This window comes from Bacillus rossius (assembly GCF_032445375.1).
Source record: "Bacillus rossius redtenbacheri isolate Brsri chromosome 4 unlocalized genomic scaffold, Brsri_v3 Brsri_v3_scf4_1, whole genome shotgun sequence".
Classification (NCBI taxonomy): Eukaryota; Metazoa; Arthropoda; class Insecta; order Phasmatodea; family Bacillidae; genus Bacillus; species Bacillus rossius.
The window spans coordinates 20633682-20653370 of record NW_026962010.1 but is presented as its reverse complement, the minus strand read 5'-3'; the positions used below and the strand labels follow the sequence as shown (position 1 = coordinate 20653370).

At 38.4% G+C, this 19689-nt stretch overlaps 1 protein-coding gene across 7 annotated transcripts in view; it reads right to left on the bottom strand.

The window, feature by feature from the left end:
* LOC134541511 (S phase cyclin A-associated protein in the endoplasmic reticulum) overlaps positions 1 to 19689 on the bottom strand; it is a 236805-nt gene that overhangs the window by 205799 nt on the left and 11317 nt on the right. For 4 of the 7 annotated variants that reach the window (XR_010076648.1, XM_063385011.1, XM_063385018.1 and 1 more), the window contains exons 6-12: positions 17645 to 18568; positions 17279 to 17365; positions 14627 to 14846; positions 9889 to 10450; positions 7920 to 8094; positions 6433 to 6583; positions 4041 to 4267 (exon numbers count right to left, since the gene is read on the bottom strand). Coding sequence is in view for 6 of the 7 variants with exons in the window: in XM_063385011.1 (XP_063241081.1) it covers positions 4041 to 4267; positions 6433 to 6583; positions 7920 to 8094; positions 9889 to 10450; positions 14627 to 14846; positions 17279 to 17365; positions 17645 to 18568 (2346 nt within the window). In the remaining variant the exon portion in view is untranslated. The remainder of the gene's footprint in view (positions 1 to 4040; positions 4268 to 6432; positions 6584 to 7919; positions 8095 to 9888; positions 10451 to 14626; positions 14847 to 17278; positions 17366 to 17644; positions 18569 to 19689) is intronic. The other 3 variants (XM_063385015.1, XM_063385016.1, XM_063385017.1) reach the window with 3 other exon arrangements.

The following is a 19689-nucleotide window of genomic DNA, read 5'->3' as shown; positions in this document are numbered from 1 at the left end:
GCCATCAGAAATCGACAAACTTCAGCAGTACATTAAAACCAAACACCATCATTCTGCCATAATTTTTTTTGTTTTGCATGATGTTGAGACTGGTTACATTCAAGATTTTATCTTTTAATGCGGAGCTCGAATGAATGCAGCCGATCCAGAGCACTATGACATATCATATGTTGTAAATGAACCATGTCACCATATCTGAACAAAGACCACTCTCTCTTTGTTGACAATCGTTACACAAGTTAAATGTTATTTGGTATTTTTAAAGAAAATAAAACAAATGCATGTGGCACTGTACAGAAAAATATAAAGGGAATGTCAGATGTCAAAAAAATGTACCTAAACACATAGACACATTGACAGCACTCAAAATGGTATGACAGGTGTCATGTCTACAGGCTTACAACAATGCATGATGACAGTATGGCAGAAACTGGAGAAAATCATCACAAGACAGGCAATCAAGTTGTAAATCCCTTTTGCATGAATGAGTATAATGTGACAATGGGAGTGGTCGATAAAACTGACAAGTTACTCGGTTCATTAGCGTGTGTAAAAAAAAAAAAAAACATTTAGTCAACATGATTATCCTGAATGCACATGCTTTGTGTATACTTGAACTGAAAAAATACATCAAGTGAGCCACGAGCCACGGAGCAGCAGTGTAACCTCCAGTTCCGACACACCACTGCGCCTCAATCAGAGACTTTTCCTTTCTCCTGTTCCAGCAACCGAGAAGAGGAGACATCCCACCAGGCACTACCATGTCTGCAGCAACAACAAAAGAAAAGAAAAATGACAAGAATCTTGCTACATGTGTGATTTGTGTGGAGTTGCACTTTGTGTTGTGCCATGTTTCAGTGATTATTACACACTGAAAAACTATTTTCTGCAAAAAAAATAAAATAAAATATTGTGAAGTGTAAACAAATAAAGAAGTGAATATGAAAAAATAAAACTAAAACTAAGCAACTAACTAATTTAATTTTTAACACACTTTTATTAGCCTTCACTATGTAATCAATTCTTGTAAGTTGATTTTAAACTACTTCTAATGGTCGTATCCATTTTAAACTTTGCTAGTACTACATATATGTAATCCGGGTGATTATACAATAATTTCATGACTATGACCCAAAGAGAACACCACTAATATCGAGCTATGCGCAACAACCATGCTTTTTATTTTGTATATCGATTGAGTCCGGGGCGTGGTGTAAAATTTTCCATATGTCGACTGCACCCCTCAGGGGGAAGGGAGAAGGGGGACCAGAGCCACAAAATTTTAAAAATTTCAAAAATCGATTCTCTCTCGATTTGGAGTGTTTCCGAACTATTCGGGGTCCTCAGCCTCCCCCCCCCCCCCCCACCCTTCCCAAAAAAAACCAATCCCTTTTAGGGGAGAGGTCATTTGCTCCCGATTTTTGAAAGACTGGACAATTAAAGTGAATTAATTTTTAAGTGCTTTCCAGGCCTTCAGAAACCATAGGATCTCCTCGGAAAGAGAGGATTAGGGGGAGGGGGCCAAATTCAAAACAAAATTTTCGGGAATTTGAATATTTATTTTGTAATGTATTTCAAGGAATTAATAAAAAAAATTAATTCTATATGAACTAAAAAGTGAAAATAAATAATGTTTTAAAAAACTAATAAAACACTGTTTTTGGTTGTGCGAACTTTTAAAAAGTAAGAAAAATAATCTTTAAATTGAAGTCATTTGTTCAACAGCGACAGAATGAATAAACACTCTGTACAACGTACCGTATTTACTCGAATAATCGTCGCCATAGCTTAATCGTCGCACCTATTGTTTGAGGAAATGAATTTGGTATTTAAGATTCTCCTCATAATCGTCGCACCCTTATTTATTGACGGCGACTGAGGCGCGAGGCGCGAGGCGCGAATGGAACAGCCGTAAACACAAAGGAACAGCCTGCTTTCGTGTGGCGTGTGGCGTGATCGGAACAGCCGTAAACACAATGGAACAGCCTGCTTTCGTGTGGCGTGTGGCGCGATCGGAACAGCCGTAAACACAATGGAACAGCCTGCTTTCATGTGGCGTGTGGCGCTTATCATTGGTCCAACCTTGAGTGGCATGTCCTAATTGGCCATGTGGGAGGAAGGAATGTGTGTGGAAGATAAGATGCTGTGATGCCATGGTTTTATCTTGTTTGCATTGGAGTGGAAAGTACTGGTAATTGCAGAATTTGAGAAAATTCATTTTGTAAAAATATGGGTAAATACAATTCGTATACTGCCGCTTTCAAGTTGCGCGTAATCGCATTTGCAGAAGAACACGGAAATCAGGCCACGGAAAGAGAATTTTCAGTAAGTGAAAAACTTGTTCGTGACTGGCGAAAACCAACAGACAACTTGAATAACACGTGACGACAGCGGCGACTAAGATGACATTGACGTCCCGGCAAATGAATTTGATGCATCAGAATCTAGTTCAGACAATGAATAGATAAACTTTGGTGAGTGTTGAGACTGAATGTGTTTTAAAAATGTATTTTGTTAATTGATTTTTTCGCAATTTTGTGTTTATACTATATTTTATTTTGCCAAACTTCTTGTAACCAAAAGTTGTTTTGTTTATTTTGCGCATATTGTAAATAAATTTTACGTATAGGTACCATGTACGTAGATATTAACTTGGTAAATATGTAGTCGCGGTAAATGCGAAAAAAAATGCTAAAAATCCGAAAATACTTTTATTCTATGCTATTTCACTTCCTCTTTTCAAATCAACCGGCGGAGATATGAAATTCCAAATACTTTAGGAGATATCAAATTTTTTAATTTTCATCACAATACATGTGTATTCATGCGGCAATTACCATTGTTTCTGGTTTACGAGTATCTATTATGTTTCTTATTGGACAATTTTGTCACGTGACAGTTCCGTGATTGGCCAGTATTCAAATGAACCAATACGTGATTATTTATTTATTTATTAATGTTCCGTCGGAGGTATCGCGACGTAGGTGAACGACTACATCATTTCCTTCTAATGGCAAAGGAAATGTACCCGCCTCCAACTTAGGTGGGTTTTTAACGTTTCTAATTTTAAAGTCTTATTTTTTATTTGGATATTGTTGCGCAAGTAAAAAGTAACAAAAAATTTTTACGTGAGTTGTTAATGTTCATCATTTGTCCGGGTTTGTTAGGTCAGGTCAGTTACATTATAAATACTTTAAAACTAAAGAACCATTGAAATTAAATCATATTATTTTTAATGTACGCTTAGTTTGAACGTATTCATAATGTAACTGATCTGACCTAATCGACCATTTTAGTTCCTACTGTTCATCCTTTGTCCCGGTTTGTTTGGTCAGGTAAGTTACATTATAAAAATTTAAAACTAAACAGCCATTAAAATTAAATGACATTATTTTTTATGTTCGCTTAGTTTGAAAGTATTAATAATGTAACTGACCTGACCTAATCAACCATTTTATTTATTACGCATTCACGAACACACGGCAAAATAACAAAAATGGCGACGCTAAAATGGTTGTACAGGTGTTGTATTGCAAAATTAAAAAATTCAATATCTCCTAAAGTATTTGGAATTTCTTATCTCCGCTGGTTGATTTGAAAAGAGGAAGTGAAAGAGCATAGAATAAAAGTATTTTCGGATTTTTAGCATTTTTTTTCCGCATATACCGCTACTCTACATATTTACCATTAACTTCTTTAATTTAGCATTTTCAAGCGATTTACTAAAAAATTTTACTTCAAAAATTTTTTTTTTAATTTTTCCTCACATATTGGTCGCACCTCACTTTTTCCCCATAAAATTTGGTAAAATTGCTGCGACGATTATGCGAGTAAATACGGTAATTTCGTTTTTTAATAAGCTTAAAATAAGAATCAAATAATAAACAAAAAAAATTAATTTTAATGAAGAAAAATAGCGTGATCTCAGTTGTCTTAAGATTTTCCACCACTAATTGCTATTGTTTGAAACAGTGTCAGCCCGAAGGGAATCGGCGTGCCAGCCAAGCAAACAGCGGCTACAGGGTGAAGGGGTTGCAGACCTTGTTGAGGAGGTCGCGCAGGCGGCTGGTCTTCTCCTGCAGCAGGCGGTCGCGCTTCTCCTGGGCCTTGGCCTGCTTCACGTTGAGGCGACGCACCGTCTCCAGCAGGGTGCGGCGACGCGACGGCGACGACAGCTTCTGGTGCAGCTCGAGGGCCCGGCCGGGGTGCCGGGCCTCCAGCTCCTTCAGCTGGGCCAGCGTGTCCATCTGCTCGCCCCACGACATGCCTGCCGACCCGCCACACCATCCTCATCTCTCAATCTCATCTAGCAATAAAAGTTTGTTTCCACATTTCATTCGCTTTGACTTTTTTTCAACCACTCCTACAGTTTATATGTTCACCCTTTTAACTTTAATTCCAAGGGGGTCACTATTGGAATTCAGACTGGTTTAGGGTAATATTCCAAGATGAACGGGTAAGGTAGCGAATGAGCACTGCCTTGTCGGGACACCTCACTCGTGGCCATATTCCGGAACGTGTCCCGACCGAATCTCAGCAAGGGGGAAGGATCGGCAGCCGTTTTAATGAACGGAGATTGCACCATCTTGACGATAAAACACTCGCGAAACCCGCAGATGAGACCATGGTTGACCAAGCTAATTTAAATACTACACTTTTCTTGAAGAAAGTTAAAGAGGTACTGTAGGTGAAACAGTCCCTAAATCACCGGGACTATATCACTTATTTTAGTCGTCCGGCCTCCATCAACAGTCATTACGAACTGCTCGCGGCAGAGTTGCAGGGGCAGATGATTGTCGAGATGACGGCAGAACAGCGACTTCTCCTTGAAGATGGGAGGTCCAAGCTAGGTGCCGAGGGACAATGGGAAGGGAAAACAGCCTTCTAACTGGCCGGGCAAGAATGCGATCAAAAAATTTTTTTTTAAACTCCGACTGTGTCATACAGCTGGTCTACAATCAGGGGCAACTGGGTTGGGCATGTGGTGCGCTCAGACATAGGCCGAGGAAGGGGGTGCACAAAGGTGCAGCCACTAAGCATAGTTCCAATGGAGAAGTGGACCGAAAGGTGTCGCTCTCTGGCGAGCAGGATGAGAATTATTATGGCTTTAGTTAGGGAGTTCGCCAGGGGATGGCATTTGAGTTAGGAGCGAGGTGTTTAGAGCAGTGCGGCCTCAGGGCACAGGGCGTGGGGTTCACAACCGGTCATTGCTCGTGGTCTCATTTCTCGGAAACTCAGCGCAAACATAGGAGGACTAGGGGGAGGGGCCGGATGCTGCAGTCGTGGGAACGGAGCTAACCGACCCCCTGGGGCATGTTCAGGAGGCTGAAATTTCGATCCGGGTGTCTGACAAAACTCACCGATCTCAGCTTGTGGCTCAAGGTGCAGGTGTGCCAGGGAGAGCTGATTCGAGCTAGCGCTTTTGTATGTTGGTCGTGCCTGTGGCACAGCAGGGATTCGTAATTTCAATCTTGTGCGTGCAGGGAGGCGGGAAAATAGAAACAGGGGCCTTACACTGCATAGGACTATAGTCTCAGCCAGGAAAGACGATTGTAAGCCAACAAGAAAACATTTAACAAGGAGGGTACAGTAGGAGAAAACAAATTAAATTCACACTGAAAATCTAGTAAGAGTTACATACATTTATGTAAACCAACAGGAAAAACGTTTGCCGAGGAAATTCCTAATTTGCGGCATATTGTTGTACAATGCTAATATGCATATCCCAATTTCACTACATTGATGAGCCTGATCTAACAACCTGAGTTTATTTCCATAGGAAAACTGCTAAGTTTCAGAACACGGGATCATATTGTAATTCAGTTTGATTTGAAAAGTTGGAAAACACGCAAACAATAAGCAGTTAGCAACCACTGTAAAACAAAATCACTAAAAATTTGAATGCATATAACTTTTATAGTCGCATTTAAGATGAAGTATTTACAACCATTATTGTAAAATACCATGTACAAGTAGGTGTATTTGTAAAGAACAACTATAAAATATTCATAAAAAAATGGTAAAAGTAAATTGTTCACCAATTTTTAATATTCAAAATTGTTATTTCTAATCAAGAATATATTGTTTTTGAAATCAAATTTAATTGAAATAAAAAAAAATGATATTCACATATGCTAGTGATCAGTAATATATTATCTAATACATGTGTTTTTGAAACAATTCAAACCAAAATTTGATCAATAAAAGCCTTAAACTAATAAAAATAGTTGCAAAATAGCTTTATTAAAAAAAAACAGAAAAATTGAATTTTCAAAAAAAAAAAAGGTAAAATTATCAATAAAGGATTATAGCATACATTATCACATACTTAATCACATACAGCAAATGTTAATTCCCCAAATATGTACATATCTGTATTGCTCCATCCATGTATATGATATTTTTACAAAAGCATGTAAGAGTTTAACCTACCTTCTAAGGCATTCTCGTAGCGCTCCTCCAGTATCATGTCAATAGAGTCGTCGTCCATGACTGGCCGCGGCCTCCTCTGCATGTCTCCATCCTCGTCCCCTCCTGCCGTTATCTCCCCGTCTGTTTCCGTTTCATCCGTCTCCGTGTCCATCTGGCCACCAACACAACACCACCGCGTCTTCATTTAGCAGCTCACGCTAGTTTCACTCTTGACAGGTCAAAAACTTACACTGTAAGTGGCTGCGTCCACAGATTCATCACACACGTTTACTGATCACTCTGGAGGTACACAAGTGCTAAATCAGACCGTGTTCCAACCGGCCCTTTCTGTACTTTCAAAATGTCATGTGACGTGATTTTGCCAACAAAATCTGTCATTATTTTCATTGTTCGTGTCAACTTCTAAGATTAGAAATTACTAAATCATAGCCAAGTAATGATAAATTATGACATTTACAAAAAGATTAATAAAAAATAGTGGTTAAACTGTTTTCTTCATGTATTGTTATATATTTGTTGTATCAGATGATCCAAAACCTGTATCGGAAATGAAGGTATCAGATCAGCCCTAGACTAATAATCACCCATCTATTTTATTTAGATCTAAAAATTTAACAAAATTTTAACAGCGCAAATTAACAGTGACTAATATTGCAATTCTTGGACAACAGCTGGTTGATGGTTATGTGAATATATCAAGTCTTTCCTAGCAATCATCTTGCTGACATTATTTAATTTTCCTTTCAGCAATCTTTCAGAGACCATGATTTTAACTTTAGGTAATGAAACCTTGTTCTAGAGGTCAGACAAAAAATTCATCCTTTTTCCCTCCATTTCATATTAACTTTTAACACCTTAAATTCCATAATGTGGAATCTTTTAAATGATGGAATCCTGGAGGAATTCTACAAGTTAGTAAACTAAAAAAATTGGTTGTCTGTAAAGTCGGTTTACGGACGATAGTTTAACGTGATGTCATAACAAAACATTGATGAAATGATTGCACACATTTATGAATAAAATTGAATCTTTTTATTGAATTATCACTATTTTGTATGGATACAAAGGAGTGAAATGTAATCTACAATTTAATTGATAAATTTACTTTTATTTGCACTCATTAATTCAAATATGTTTATTACTTTAACAAAGAGATTATTTTAACTATAACTTTTATACATGTTTGCTATTTAACTTCTTCCAATCTGTGTTATTCTGTTAAGGATAGGACGATGATAGGAAAAGTAGGAAACGAATGGGAGTGTTTCAAGTTTAATGTGCCTCGAAAAAGTCAAATCGATGGTTGTTCCAATTGAGTGGAAGATGCGAGATAGATGTGTAACGGGACCATGTGCGTAACGGGACAATGTGTATTACGGTACACTTTTTCGTGCGTGCAGCCGGCGTTCATCGATTTATTAGACGTTGTCACGTCAGAAAAGGGAAACAGACAGACAGACAGCAGAGGAGAACCGCCGCGAGCTCACCTCCATCTCGGCGGTCTGCAAGTCGTGGATCTCCTTGCGCAGCATGGCCACCTGCGCGCACAGCTCGTTGTTCACGCGCAGCTCGTCCTCGTTCAGCAAGCCCTTCTCCTCCAGGATGTCGTCCAGCTTGTCCGCCTCCTCCACCCCGCTCTCGTCAGCCTCCAGTCCCTTCAGGCTGGCCAACCACACCGTCTGTCATACTCCACTGCTAGACCCCCACAGCGCTACTCTCGCAGTTTCTGCTGACACACTGCAGCTCAGTGCACGTGACAAGTGAAACTGCCTTGGCAATTTAAAACCTCAACTTGCAGTATATTGCAAAGGGTAAAAATACAGAGAGAGAAAAAGAGAAAAGGAAGAAAAATTAAAAGAAATAATTAAAGTATTAATAGGATTTAAGTATTAAGAAGATCAAAATGAAAACATTAAAGCCAAAACATCAGTTAAAATTTTGATTTTATTTCCTTGAAATTTACACTAATGTTGATATTATGGATTTATGGTAACCAACCGTTCACACATTGTTTACAATATTTTTAACATAGCTAACCTAACCTAACCTAACCTAACTAAGCATTTACACATATCTAGTATCTACCTATAGTATTTTAAATGTCACCCAACCTAACAAAATCATTAAACTGTTAATCATTGATAAGAATAACTTTAAATATTGAAATGCCATTTTAAATGATGATTAGAAACAAGTACAGTAGAGTCTCGCTAATCCGGACACGAGGTATGCTCTGTTCAATATTCGTAAGGAAACAAATATACACTATTTCAAAGTGTTAGCATTCGAGGTCGAATAGAATAAGAATAGTTTATTATTTGTAATTGAAACTTTTAATATTCGCACAGGCCTAATATTTACTGATTAAAGTAATGTTTGATTATACATTATAGTACCCACAGGTAATCAGGTTTATAAAATAAGTTTAATTTTAATGAATCTCTGGTCATTTCCCCCTAAACTGTGAGGAAGTTGTATAATTATAATCTTTATCCACTGAGAAACCAACCAATAACCAATAAGGTTCAGCAAATGCTGCAGATATAATTCCGAAGATATGACAATTTATTTATTAACTATGTCTCATTTATTTTTATTAGTTCAGATGTGATTTTAGCTTGCCAAGCAAGTTTGCATGTATGACAAAATGGTGTCTCGTTTAATAATCTTGGTTGGCAAAGTCTTACATTATGCCAAGCCATCTTCTTAGGGTGAAAATGTTTAATCTGGACAACAGAAGCAATGTGATCCTATGTAAAACATCCTGTAATATGGTTTCGAATCCTGGCTAGTGGCTAGTCTCCGAAAGAACGATACTTGAACTAGCGCTAGAGGTTTATGTGACTTGGGTTCAAAACCTGTAAATCTATGAGAGCAAAACACATCAGACAAGACATATTGGAGGTGGAAGAAAGAGAGGAAGCAAAGTACATATGTTGGTCCAAGCAACATGATAAAGGGATAATGAAAATTTTTATTATAAATATTCAGAGGCAGAGGAAAGCTGAACAGTGAAGTTATAGATTGTGATGAAAAATAAGTAAATACAAAATTATTAATTATTTGAGGGAGAAGGGGGGGGGGGAGGGGGAAACAAGTGTAAGAAATATTGCTACATGTTGTAGACTAGTGGGCAACTTAATAAAGTTTATCTTTCTGAGATTAATAGACTTAACAAGGCAGTTATGAACCAACACATGATGATTAATGTCACACATTGAAAACTAAATAAAGGTCCCAAGTACATAGAATACAGAGGCCTTCAAATTTAATTTACTTTACAATCTTGCTGTAAATTCAAGTAATGAATATGATTCAAGTAATTTTTTTTTTTGTTGAGAACCATAAACCTATCTTATTTCTGTTAAGTAAAGCATTTTTCTAAAAGTTAACTTACTGCTGGTAATAAAATAGCTTATGGCTTATGCTATAAAAAAAAAGTAAATTAAAAGATACCTTTCAAGATCATTCAGTTTTTCCTCCAATGAAACACTTTCAGGAACATCCTTGAAATCATCTTCGCTTTCCTTCAATTTCTCAGATGTCTCCACGTGCAGTTTGTCACTTTCTGCCTCTATTATTAGTGGACCAGGGACCGGCTCCTTGTTTTCATCACGGCTGCCAACCAGTTCACAGATCTTGTTTTCTTTGTTCTCGTCGTTCAGAATCTTCTCCTTGGACTTCTTGGGCCTGAGGTTGGTCCCGCCCGGCCTCCCGGTCTGACCGGTCATCTTGCTCTCCTTGAGGTCGCTCTTCTGCTTGGCGGTGTTGGTGGACTTCTTCTCGCGCGCGTGCGCCGGCGGTCGCAGCTCCACCTCGCGCAGGTTCAGCGCCGGCAGCGACACGGTGGCGCTCGGCCGGTGGAACCTCAGCTGGGCGCTCGACAGCGGGCGCGCCGCCCGGCCCTTCACGCTGCCGCAGCTGCCGGACAGGCTGCCCTCCGAGGACTTCCCCTTGTTCGCGGGAGACATCCGCGACCTGGACCGCCCCTTCACCGTCTCCCAGCCTTGGGAGTCGTCTGCAAACAGTGGCAATACAGGTCATCCACCAAACTGACTCTACTAACTCCAAATATTATAAATAGATCAATAAAATTCGTAAAATTATAATTATAATTGTTCATGACTGCTATCATTATACAATACGTCCATAAAAGAATGTCCCAGTTATAAAATTTAATAGTAGTTTGTTGGTTCAAGATCACAACTTAAAGAGTAACTCAAACAGTTTTTTAGATAAGCGCATGCGCGAATACTGATTTGTTGTTTTCTCGATTGCAACAAGAAAGAATGGCTCTTTCCCCAATTAGTGGAGGGCAACAAGATGGAGCTCCTCCCCATTGGAATCTCTTTGCACGAGAGTGGTTGAACGTCAAAGTCCCTGACCGCTGGATTGGTCATAATGGTCGAGACGGCAGAGCTCTTTTTCGCTGGCCTCCACATTCACCTAACATAAAGCCATGTGATTAGATCCTTTGGGGCTTTATAAAAGATTGTGTCTACGTTCCGCTACTACCTAATGATTTGCCAGAGTTGAAACACAGAATTAAAGAGGTTATTGCTTCATTACATCGGAAGTGTTAACCAAAGTGTGGGAAGAATTTAACTTTAGGTTGCATGTGTGTCGTATAACTAACCGTGCACATATTGAACATTTGTAATTATAACTGATTTCCCACCAAAAAAAATCAGCCAAAAATGGGTTAAAAAAAAAAGCTATTCAAATTTCATAGAAGCACAAACCAAACATTTACTAAAAACACACTAATACATTGAAGGATGTCGTGAATTCTAAATTACAAAAAATAAATAGGTAGCAGGTACTAGTATACATAATCTTACACTATGATCTTGTTCATTTGAATGCTTAATTAGCAGAACATATTGTACGAAGTGAACTAATGCTTTGTTGCCCTAAAAATGTACAAAACAGATTTTTATTTTTAATTTGTTTAATTTCAAATATTTGTATGGCATGTAAATCAAAATAAATTTTTCTTTAGAAACAATTAATTAACTAATGCTTATGTATTTGTATGTTTTTTTTTTATCATTTTCACTTTAATGAGGGTGAAGAAATATTTATAAATTATTGCTATAAACTTTCTAGAAAAATTATAAAATTTTACCAACTACAAACAAAAAAAACTTACTAAGCTGAATAATATAATGAACAGGCCAAGCCACATCTAAATCAACTATGTGATACTACAGTCTATTAGTCAAACATTTAAAAGGAGTTGTTGCATTTATTGTTTCTCATAAAAAAATGTAAGTATTAAAACTACTAGAGATGGAACTAGATTAAAAAACTCTAGGCAAGTCGAGCGAGTAGCAACAGCTCGACTCTGCTCAAAAATCAAATTCGTAGTACTCGACCGGACGAGACTCAATATGTACTTCACATACGCAACTATAATGACTTCACGTATTACTAAATTACAAATACTTCACAGTGAAACTACGTATTTACATTCTTTCTATTTATTTTTCCTGCAATTTACGTAGTTTTCTTAAAGTATGGTATATTTTAAATAACTACAATACCTAGAACACTTATATCCCACTATTTTAGTCTCAAAACACTACAAATCAATGCCACTTAGGAATGAAAAGCCAATGGTACACCATAGATCTGTAACACAGCAAACAAACTTCGAAAATAAAATACTTAGTTATTTGTACCAAGGTGATAAGAAGTTAGGAAGTGGATGTGTGTAATCTTTAGAATGTTAACAAATGATCAAAATGATAATGACCCTATACCTATGTGTAAAAAAACATTGTTGGCTACTACAATGTAATTAAATGCAGAATGCTATATTTTTGTTTGCTTTTGACTGGAAACGATGTGCCTGTGCAAGTTTATCTTCTTTGACTTGATTCGACTCGACCCAAAAATCTGCTCTCATCCATCTCTAAAAAAAAACACACTACTCATCTCTCTTCAACAGGAACACAGTGTTATTGTTATTATTAATAAAAAAAAACCTCAATGCAAATAATTTTGAGTAATCATTTGACTACTAGAGGTCGTCTCATGCTATTTTATTGTTTGTAAAATTGATTTGGTCAAACTGCAGTTTGATTCAATCTGTGTTTTCTTCAAATGGTTTGATACAAGACATAGTTGGATGATCTCTTGAAGTTAGGTCTCATTCTATCAAACCTATAATATCAAAATTATCATTAGAGTGCAGTAAAAATGTAAACTAAAACAAGATCACTGCTTAGTAGAGATTATCTGCAATTATTTTCTCTCCATTAAAAAAACTGATGATTTTTAATAACCATGATGCTTATGTTTCTTTTACATGAGAACAGAACCTGAGAAAAATGCAATGAAAGAGAAAGTTCAGTTTTGCACGAGCAAAACATGCACATGATTTGTTACTAATGTCATGACATCAGAGATCTTGTTGATATGTAGGTCTAGCCAAAAAATCTAGTCGTTTGACCTGTGATCAGTTTTGTTTTATAATTTCGGAGGTGGGCTATCTAGACAATGAAAATGTGCAAGTTACAGTAAAACCTTTTTGTTGCGACCCCATTTATTGCGACCAACTCTCTATTACAACCCGATTTCGGGGAACCGTGAAAAAAATTGCCGAAAATCCGAAGAAAATCGGACAGAAAATAAGTTTCTTGTGGTGAGTAGCGTGTTACTGCATTTCTCTTGCCGAGTGCTGCACTGCCGTATCAGAGCATATCTAAAAATAGATACCACTTCCTGTCGACTGCTGTCAGCGCTTAACAACCCCCATTCCACGTCCCTTTGCCGGCAGGGTGCAGATAAAGGTTTTTGTGGCAACGTGTTTACGTTTAGCTTTTTGCGAGTGTCTAGTGTGGTACGCAGTTAAGGCAAAGCTACCTGATGGATTTCCCTTGATTTTGATTACTATCGGTTGACAATGTTTGCTTAGTTTTTGAAGTCCGATTTGGTATATTTTCTGGCTTGAATTTGTGAACTATTGTTGATGACTTATGCAGGGTTTTTTTTTCCGCTGTGTATTAAAATTAGCAGATTTTAATGACCTTTCATTTAGTTTTTTTTTTTTTTAATTTTTTTCTGATTTTCACATTTTGGTCAAAATGTCCAATTTTTTGACGGTTCCCAAGAATGTATTCGTAAAATCACTGCTTCGTTAAATCCGGGGTTCGTGACATCGGGGTTCTAGTGTATTTAACTACGGCAAGCAGAAAACGTACATGTAAACTAACCAGTAAAAATAAACTGTCTTTTGACATATTCGTGACATCGGGGTTCTAGTGTATTTAACTACGGCAAGCAGAAAACGTACATGTAAACTAACCAGTAAAAATAAACTGTCTTTTGACATATTTTCTTTAGAGGTAGCCTGTAGGGCGACGGACTTGTCATGAAGGTTGAAGTGGGTTTAAAGCAAAGCCATCTAGCATTGTGAGTGACAGCATCCTGCCATTTGTACGGCTGGTTTCTTAGCGAGTAGCGGTTTGGGAAGGAGGGGGAGGGGGGGTTGAAATCAAATGAAAATTTTGGAAAACATCTATTACGACCCCCCCTCTATTACGACCCTATTCCTGGGAACCGTGAGGGGTCGTTTCAGAGAGGTTTGACTCTATATGTTTTACGGCCATTGTGAAAAATTTTAACAGTGCCCAAAAATAACACTTAAGTAGCGAGAGTTTTAATGAATGAAGTTCACTGCACTGAAAAAGAGGCTACAATTCTATTGTTTAAAGAATTTCAAGTGACTGGCTCTAGCAGTTCAAAAATTAGTCACGCATGAAGCAAGTTACAATGAAGTATGCACGGACAGCGTTGAAAATTCAGACATGAAATGCAAAAACGATGCCGGTCATAAAGTGACGTGACGGTGTTACAGGCCACATTGACTTAAGTCATTAGCTAGTGGCTCATAGGTTCTCCACATCACGATGATAAGTGCTGATATCATGGCAGAGCTGTATTGGCAAGATTTTATTGAATTTTGGAAGAAATAAAAAAGCTACCACTTACCCCCAACAAAAAGTGCAAACTAATTCAAAAAGCTTTTTGATTTTGAAGATTATAAATTACACCATTCCAGAGTTTGGGTTCCAAACACTTCCAACAAATGCAATTTCGTTAAATGTGTATTATTTGTACATGTACCAATCAACCTGGTGATTCACAAGCAAGCAGCACACCCAACAGAGGCAGAGCCGTGACTGACCGTCGTCGTTGCTGGTCCCGGTCCGCGGCAACACCTCCACGGACACCGCCGTCTTGGCGACCTCCGAGCCCTTCACCTTGTCGGCCCAGCTGCGCTGCGACGAGGCGGAGCTGTTCAGCGACGAGTTGGAGCTGTTCCGGCGGTCCAGCTTGGGAGCAGCGACCGCCGAGGGCTTGTCTCTGGCCGCCGGCGTGGACCCCGACCCCGCTTGCGGTCGCTGCTGCGCACACACACACGTGCCAACGCTCCGTGCACACTTGGTGTCTGTCAATACCACTGCCCTCGAGTCACCTTGCCCAGGGCTCAGCTAGCACCAGTGTTCATAAAAAAAAAAAACAGAAATTTAAAATTCTTAGCTTACATGGAATACAGTGAAATTCCATAAACACTGGCATCAGCCACATTTGCCAACTAGGGGGCCACATGGTCGAGTGGTCAGACCACTTGCAAACCCACCAAGGCAATCTGGGTTGGATTCTTGGTTCTGGCTAAATCTTATTTTTCACAAGTGGGGAATGTGGCATGCGATGCCAGGAGCCAGTGGGTTTTCTCAGGGTACTCCTGTTTTCTCCACTCATCATCCCCTTTTATCATCTCTAACTACCAGAATGCTGACGAGATGTTAAAGCCTAATGATAATTCATTCAACCTTGCCAACTAATATAAAACCAATAAAGAAATAGTATTTTCACACAAAAGTTTTGTGACAAAACAAATTTAACACAAACAGCAAGAGAGCAGAAAGAAACATAAATAAACATTTACAACCTGCACACATATAGAACCAAAAATAAATAAAACTGAAGCTGTCACTAAACATGTTGGGATAAAAATCTACACACATTATACAGTACACAAATGGGATCTAGACACAAGACTAAACCATTCCAAGGACACAAAAAAAAAATCAAGAGCACTACAATACCAAAATCAAGATGGTTACTATATGAATACCAAGTACAGTCAACACTTGGCTATCGACTTTGTGTCTTATCGGCTGCACCTATAGAACTATATAATAAGATCATCTGCTTTCCAGAAAAACCCAGAAGAAGAAAATGAAGAAATAAAAATTAAAAGTGATTGAACATAGTGTGCAAAACTGATTGAAAATACTCCCCAGCACAATGCACTTCTTTGTTCTACACCTGTTCTTCTCATATACTTGCTAGCTTATCCCTTCATCCCCACACGAAAGGCTAACGGACTTGAAGGTAAAGACATAAGACACGACCACAGCTCGATGTTTAAAGTTATTTTTTACACTTAAGAAGGTCTTACTTGTTGTATGGTATGATTTTATTCCCGAGATGTCTATCAAATTACAGAAATTTGGATTTCTATAAAACATTCTTTAACTACTGTAAGAAGCTCCAAAAATGAACTTCCCACGTGCATCGCTAAATTTTTCTATCACTCGGTGATGAAAACAAGATGTTTAGTACTCCAATTAATAATAAAATTTTACTCCAAAGACATGCCATTACCATAACTATTTTATAATTTGATAAAATAAATTCTTATTTTCTTGCAAAGTGCCAAAGAAAATAGACAGCGTCTCGGCAGCTTGGTAAAACTCGGTGCAATACATTATTTATGCTTTCTTTGGGCATAATAAGAGGTTTTATTTGCATCTGTATGGTATTGTTTTATTTGGGAGACATTTATTCAATGTATAACATTTCCATTAGAAGACAATGAAAATGGATTAAGTACATTTTGCATTGCTCTGTGTTTATGATTTGGTTTTTACAAGACAAACATGTCCTTTCTTTGTATCATTTGGTTAAAAATACATGTGACTAATAAAATAAAAAATATACACATTAACAATAAAAAAACATTAAGTTGCTTGTAACAAGCTACCAAAAATAGACTTTACATTAAAAGTTCAACAAGAGACTGTGTTTATACTTCTTTTATTGACAAAATAGGTTGTATATGCCCTTCAAGTACATATCAATTTATTCAGACGATAGAAAATATATTACAAAAGTGCTGGTTCAAATGCTTTATTAGACCTATGTATCACATGTACAACTGATTATCCATGATTTCAGATAATCCATGGCATCGCTCCCCTTGATTAGCGTGGATCTGGAGTATGCTATAACTAGCTATCACCACTAAAATAACAAAATCTTAATGCTGTTGTAAGATATTTAAACTTCCTTGTCGATTTTAGTTTTATTACTTTACTGTTACTTTTCTAATAATGATATATGTAAGTGCACGTGGGTAGCCAAACCTACATAACCTAATATTTATGTTTCCGAACTATCAGATTTAACTGATGGATGGATCATATGCTGCATTAATAATCATAAAAGATAAAATTGCTTCATACGAAGGATACTTCTCTTTTCATGAATGTAATGTTAGTACATAATGAACTTGAAAATTTTTTCAATTACAACTTATTTGCTGTAAATCTGTAGGCTCTTTGTTTTATACAAATTTAAAGCTATCAAATACAATAACTTAGAACACACAAGATCCTAGTATCAAGCTCCGACGGATTCAAAGCCACAACCAACCACTACATGCAGTTGTCACAAATGAGCGGGACATACAGCCAACTGGGATGGTACAGCCGACACACAAAACACGTGCTGTTGTTTTTAAAACACCAAACAAAAACACATAATATACCTGGGTAAAATGAGTGTTGGCACAGCGACCTAATCCCAACCCAGTGCTGGGTACAGATGCAACTCCGGTGTTGCTAGGCACACGATTCTGTTGGGATCACAAATCAATATTTATTGTACTGGTTCTGTACGTGTCTATTATTTAAATACCACATTTACTCAATTTTAAGATGCACATTTTATGCCTTTTTGCACTATGAAATTGGGTTGCGCCCTTCATATTATGAGTTTGTTCAATTCTAAGGTGCAGTTTTGTAGTGGCTTTTAAATTGAAGTGTACTTAAACTCATGCATATTATTTGAGAGAAATTAAAGAATGAAAGAGGAGACCTTCCAAGGAAACTGTTTGCAGCTGACATGGACCCACCTGCCGAGGTGTGAGGATCGGCCTCTGCACCCTGGGAGGAGCGACGGCGGGCTCGGCCCCCGGCCGGCGCACCAGCGGGGTCCTGGAGACCGGCCTGACCTCGGTGCGGCTGCGCACGAGCCTCGGACTGGCAGCGACGGGACGTGGCGCGGACCCCGACAGCCGGGACACGGCAGAGTACGCGGGCCGGGCCGTGGCGGGCCGGGCAGGCACGGGGGCCACGCGGGCCTGGGTACGGGGAGGGGGCACGGGGCGGGGGGCGGCGGCCACGGGCGAGGGCTCCGGCTGTGGCATCGGGATGAACTTCAGACCCTCGGAGTCCTCGATGCACTGCTCCAGGTCGGTCTGCGACGCCTGGTGCACCATCGGCAGCCCTGCTTCTCCGGTTGGCTGCTCTCTGCACTCTACCACACCGACCACTTCCACGTTCAACACCAGGTTGACATCCACGCTGGTGCTCGCATCCGTACGACTTGCTTCGACGGTCCCGTCATCTCCCGATGTCTCTTTACGATTGTGGGCACCAGGCACTGCTTCCAGAACATCGCTCAGATCTTTACCGGCATCTGATTCCACTTTAATGGCCACACTGTCTGCGCTCATCTCAGATCCTTCCACACCACAACCATCGTGGGGAACCGCTTCCTCGAGTGACTCGCACACTGTTCTTGTATCGGGCAGCGTTCCTGAGTCAGGCGCCGGCGGAGAATCGACATTCTCGGTGGAAACAGCACCCACTGTGTTTTCTTCAGCGCCCTTCCTCACAATGACACTGTCCGTCTCAGAAACTTTGCTTTTAGGTTTATTTTCAACTACTTCACTGTGACTAGCTTTCAAACCTTCATTTGAAGTCTCTTCTGTGCTGCCAGGTACTTCCTTGTCTTTGGATTGGGCAGCTGGATTTTTTAAACGAACACTCAGGACCTGCTAGAATAAATACAAAATGCCTTCTTAGCCATACATTTGAGAACATTATATGAATGAATATCGCTTTTTTATATACCTATATACACACACACACAAAAACACTAATACACACACGTGTTTCATAATAGCATATTGTGCACATATGCATAGTATTTATATAATACAACATTCTCTTGTAACAGATAACATTGTATTTCAATTCTATTTATAAAATGTATCAAACCGTATTAACTGTAGTTGTCTTTAACCTGACTTCATATAACTGGAAGACAAAAACATCTATAATAATTTAAATTAAATGAACTATGAATCATGTTTAGAACTGGCAATTAACTGTCTTATTTTGAAAACAAGATCAATTTACAAAACAAATGTATAAGGGGAAAAATAAACATCAAAATTGATTCTGTGGTCATATGCCCAATAATTACTAGGTATATATATATTTTAGTTCCCCTTAGTTAACAAGTTTAAATAAGTAAGAATTTACAACAAAATAAAATTAAAAATATTATTTCAAACATTTAATTTTTAGTAGTGCTGTCAAAAAAAAATTTGCTGGTTTTAAGATTTTGATTAATACCTGTATTCACCTGTTCGAATTCAATACAGATGGAGATGCCTTTGGCTAGTATCTTTCCTGTGCATTGCCTTTCTCAACTTTATCTAATGTTTCCACAGCCATGACTATGTACCTCAGCCATTCAGCAAAACAGTTCTTCGTTTTGTACATGCACACACAATTTGCTTCCTCTGTGAGCCCATGGTCTCGCAAGTGGCGAAAAAAATAAACTGTTCCCCACCGCTACATGCGCTCTTACGCCATTCTTGTACTGGCTAACAGCATGTTCCCTACGTCAAATGACATCAACTGTTTTGAAGCTTGTTTACTACTGAAAGTACCGGTTGTCCATAAAAGAATATCCCAGATTCAAAAGTATATTATAACAGTTTAATTTACTAATTTAGACTATTTACAACAAATAATAAAAAAAAATTGAAGGTAAACTAATTTAGTTGTTCTTACAAATGTTCAATATATGCACCTTTATAAGTCACACATACAACCTAAAGTCCAATTCTTCCCACACTTTGGTTAACACGTCCGGAGTACCGGA